This window comes from Sphaeroforma arctica (genome assembly GCF_001186125.1).
Source record: "Sphaeroforma arctica JP610 unplaced genomic scaffold supercont1.3400, whole genome shotgun sequence".
Lineage (NCBI taxonomy): Eukaryota > Ichthyosporea > Ichthyophonida > Sphaeroforma > Sphaeroforma arctica.
Genome location: NW_014037158.1, coordinates 1 through 2,905, shown reverse-complemented (window position 1 = coordinate 2,905; position 2,905 = coordinate 1). Strand labels below are relative to the sequence as shown.

General features: G+C 47.0%; 1 protein-coding gene across 1 annotated transcript; it reads right to left on the bottom strand.

Annotated features, from left to right (window-relative positions):
- Window positions 1-1,790: 1,790 nt before the first annotated feature.
- Window positions 1,791-2,585, bottom strand: SARC_13532 (hypothetical protein; the record flags this gene model as incomplete). The annotated part of the gene is made up of 2 exons (XM_014292336.1): window positions 1,791-1,870; window positions 2,426-2,585. Coding segments are annotated over 2 exons (240 nt in total), but the record flags the coding sequence as incomplete, so codon positions are not given.
- Between the last annotated feature and the right edge of the window lie 320 nt (window positions 2,586-2,905).

Below are 2,905 nucleotides of genomic sequence, written 5' to 3'. Positions count from 1 at the left end.
TGAGTCACCATATATACACATGAGTCATCATACATACACATGAGTCACCATATATACACATGAGTCATCATACATACACATGAGTCATCCTACACACATGACCTTCTTCTGCCAACACATACGGTCACAGCAGTCTACCATCATACATACACATGAGTCATTATACATACACATGAGCCATCATACATACACATGAGTCATCCTACACACATGCAACACATGCGTTCACAGCAGTCTACCATCATACAGACCTGTCTTTCCTCTTACCACACAGGCGAGGGCGGTAAGCTATGCTGACCAACTTGTCTGTGTGTGTGTGCTACGACTTGCTGGTGACGTCTATCTAACAGCCCATACGACGAACCAGCCGTGTGTGTATATACCACCACGGCACAGTGTCGGTGCACGCATGCACGTGAGCTGTGCAGAAACATTCGCGCTAAACGCTGTCAGCCTTCTGGTCCGCCCATGTCAGCTAAACCCTAAACCCTAAACCCTAAACCAATCATAGAGGATCCCCGACATACCGTATCGCCAGACACTGGTCGCAGCAAGTCGTACGTCGCGCTTGCAGTTACCTACAGTGAAAGGGGGTAAATATGGTGTTTAGTAGGTAGGTGTGGTATTCAGTAGGTAGGTGTGGTGTTAAGTAGGTAGGTGTGGTGTTTAGTAAGTAGGTGTGGTGTTAAGTAGGTAGGTGTGGTGCTAAGTAGGTAGGTGTGGTGTTTGGCAGGTAGGTGTGGTGTTAAGTAGGTAGGTGTGGTGTTAAGTAGGTAGGTGTGGTGCTAAGTAGGTAGGTGTGGTGTTTGGTGGGTAGGTGTGGTGCTAAGTAGGTAGGTGTGGTGTTTGGTGGGTAGGTGTGGTGTTTGGTAGGTAGGTGTGGTGTTAAGTAGGTAGGTGTGGTGTTAAGTAGGTAGGTGTGGTGTTAAGTAGGTAGGTGTGGTGGTGCTGTTCTGTGGTCGACGTCATCGGTGTAATTCACACGGCGCTAGAGATATCCAGTAATAAGTATAATATAAAAGTGCATCACACCCACAACCTCACCCGCAGGCTATAATAGCTATACAATATCGGATTCTCCCGCTACCTACTTGCCGTATAGTATGTACCTATAGCAATACAGTCACACCTACATGCCCTATAGTATGTACCTATAGCAATACAGTCACACCTACATGCCCTATTGTATGTACCTATAGCAATACAGTCACACCTACATGCCCTATAGTATGTACCTATAGCAATACAGTCACACCTACATTTTCTATAGTATATACCTATAGCAATACAGTCACACCTGCATGCCCTATAGTATGTACCTATAGCAATACAGTCGCACCTACATGCCCGATAGTATGTGCCTATAGCAATACAGTCACACCTACATGCCCTATAGTATGTACCTATAGCAATACAGTCACACGCCCAGCACACTTCGGCTGCTGTTTGAGTCTCCCGTGTTAGATGTAGCTGATACCCCGGTCGATTGAGGGCAGATTGTGTACCCTGCACCAGCAAGCACGTTTTAACTTTGGTCTAGAACTATACCTAGTACTTCAACGTATGGCTTGATTCTATAGTACGCCTAAGGGCACCTCGATGGTAAACACAGGTATACAACATGGCTGTAACAGAACATCCTAATTCAGACTCCGATGATTAACCTATTTAGCACTCAGAAAGCGGCATGTTGACACACATACACACACATATAACTATAACTTTGATATCGAACCAACCAGAGCATTGCTGATAACCACAAGAACACGCGATAGTTATAACGAATACCCTACTTCAGGCTCCCCCGCGCCGCTGTGTTGGAAGTAGCCAAGGCACTGGTCAATGGTAGGTAGATCGTGTATCTTGCACTCTGCAAACAGTCGATTGTGAAGCCGTGTGAGTGTGTCTTCGATCAATCTGAACAGGAGACTCTGTACGCCTGTACCCTCTCTCACACAGCACACGATTGCCCTGGTTTAGTGTATAAATCTCCGTTGGCCGTAGCCCACGTGTGTATACACACGCACACATATCGCTAACACATTTGCTAACAAGCAAGCAACCGTCTGTAGAGCTGTCTCTGTGCCTATGTTGGGCCTCGCGGGTCGGACGGATGCAATATCTGTAGCCGCATACGCATGTGGGAGGCACGCGTGGCAGTCAAACATACCTGTGCTCGCGAGAGACAGGCACATACAGTGACTGTATGAAAACGCAGTATATTCGTCTCGCTGTTGGGGTAATATATGTGGCACAGGCCACTGGTGTACTATTCGTCGCTGCAACCAGCATACAGATACCCTACACAGCTAGGACATACACCATACAATTGCATATACCAAGGACATACTACATCGGCATCACGTGAAGTATGCAGATTCGGTTACAAAACACTCGGTGAGGCTAGTATATACTGCACACTCACCATCACACTGTATGGAGCGGACCACATTGGTCTTACTACTCGCCGTTCTGTGGTACAAGCCGCCCAAGAAAGCGGTTCGCTGGGGCAGAACTTGGCGAGCGTACACCCAAAAGGGCAGGCGATCAATGGCTGTGTGAGTGCAGCCGTCTCTCCATCGCATATACTCGCTAACTATGGCTCTGTGGATGGAGGTACGGTGTGCATTGGCATGTTGAGGTGGTGACAAGCACGAGCGACATGGGGAGTCAGGTGACTCTTGAGTAGGATTTTGAGTACACACTTCGAAGGGAAGGTGGACTATTGGAGCACGGATGTAGCCCTGCCTCCATCGTAGACACGTGCGGTTTTAACTATCACGTGAGGTTTTAAATATCACGTGATACTATAATTATCACGTGATATTTTAAATATCATCTGAGGTTTAATTATAACGTGAAGTTTTAGTTCTCGCGTGAGATTTCAATACACTGCTGCGTCAAC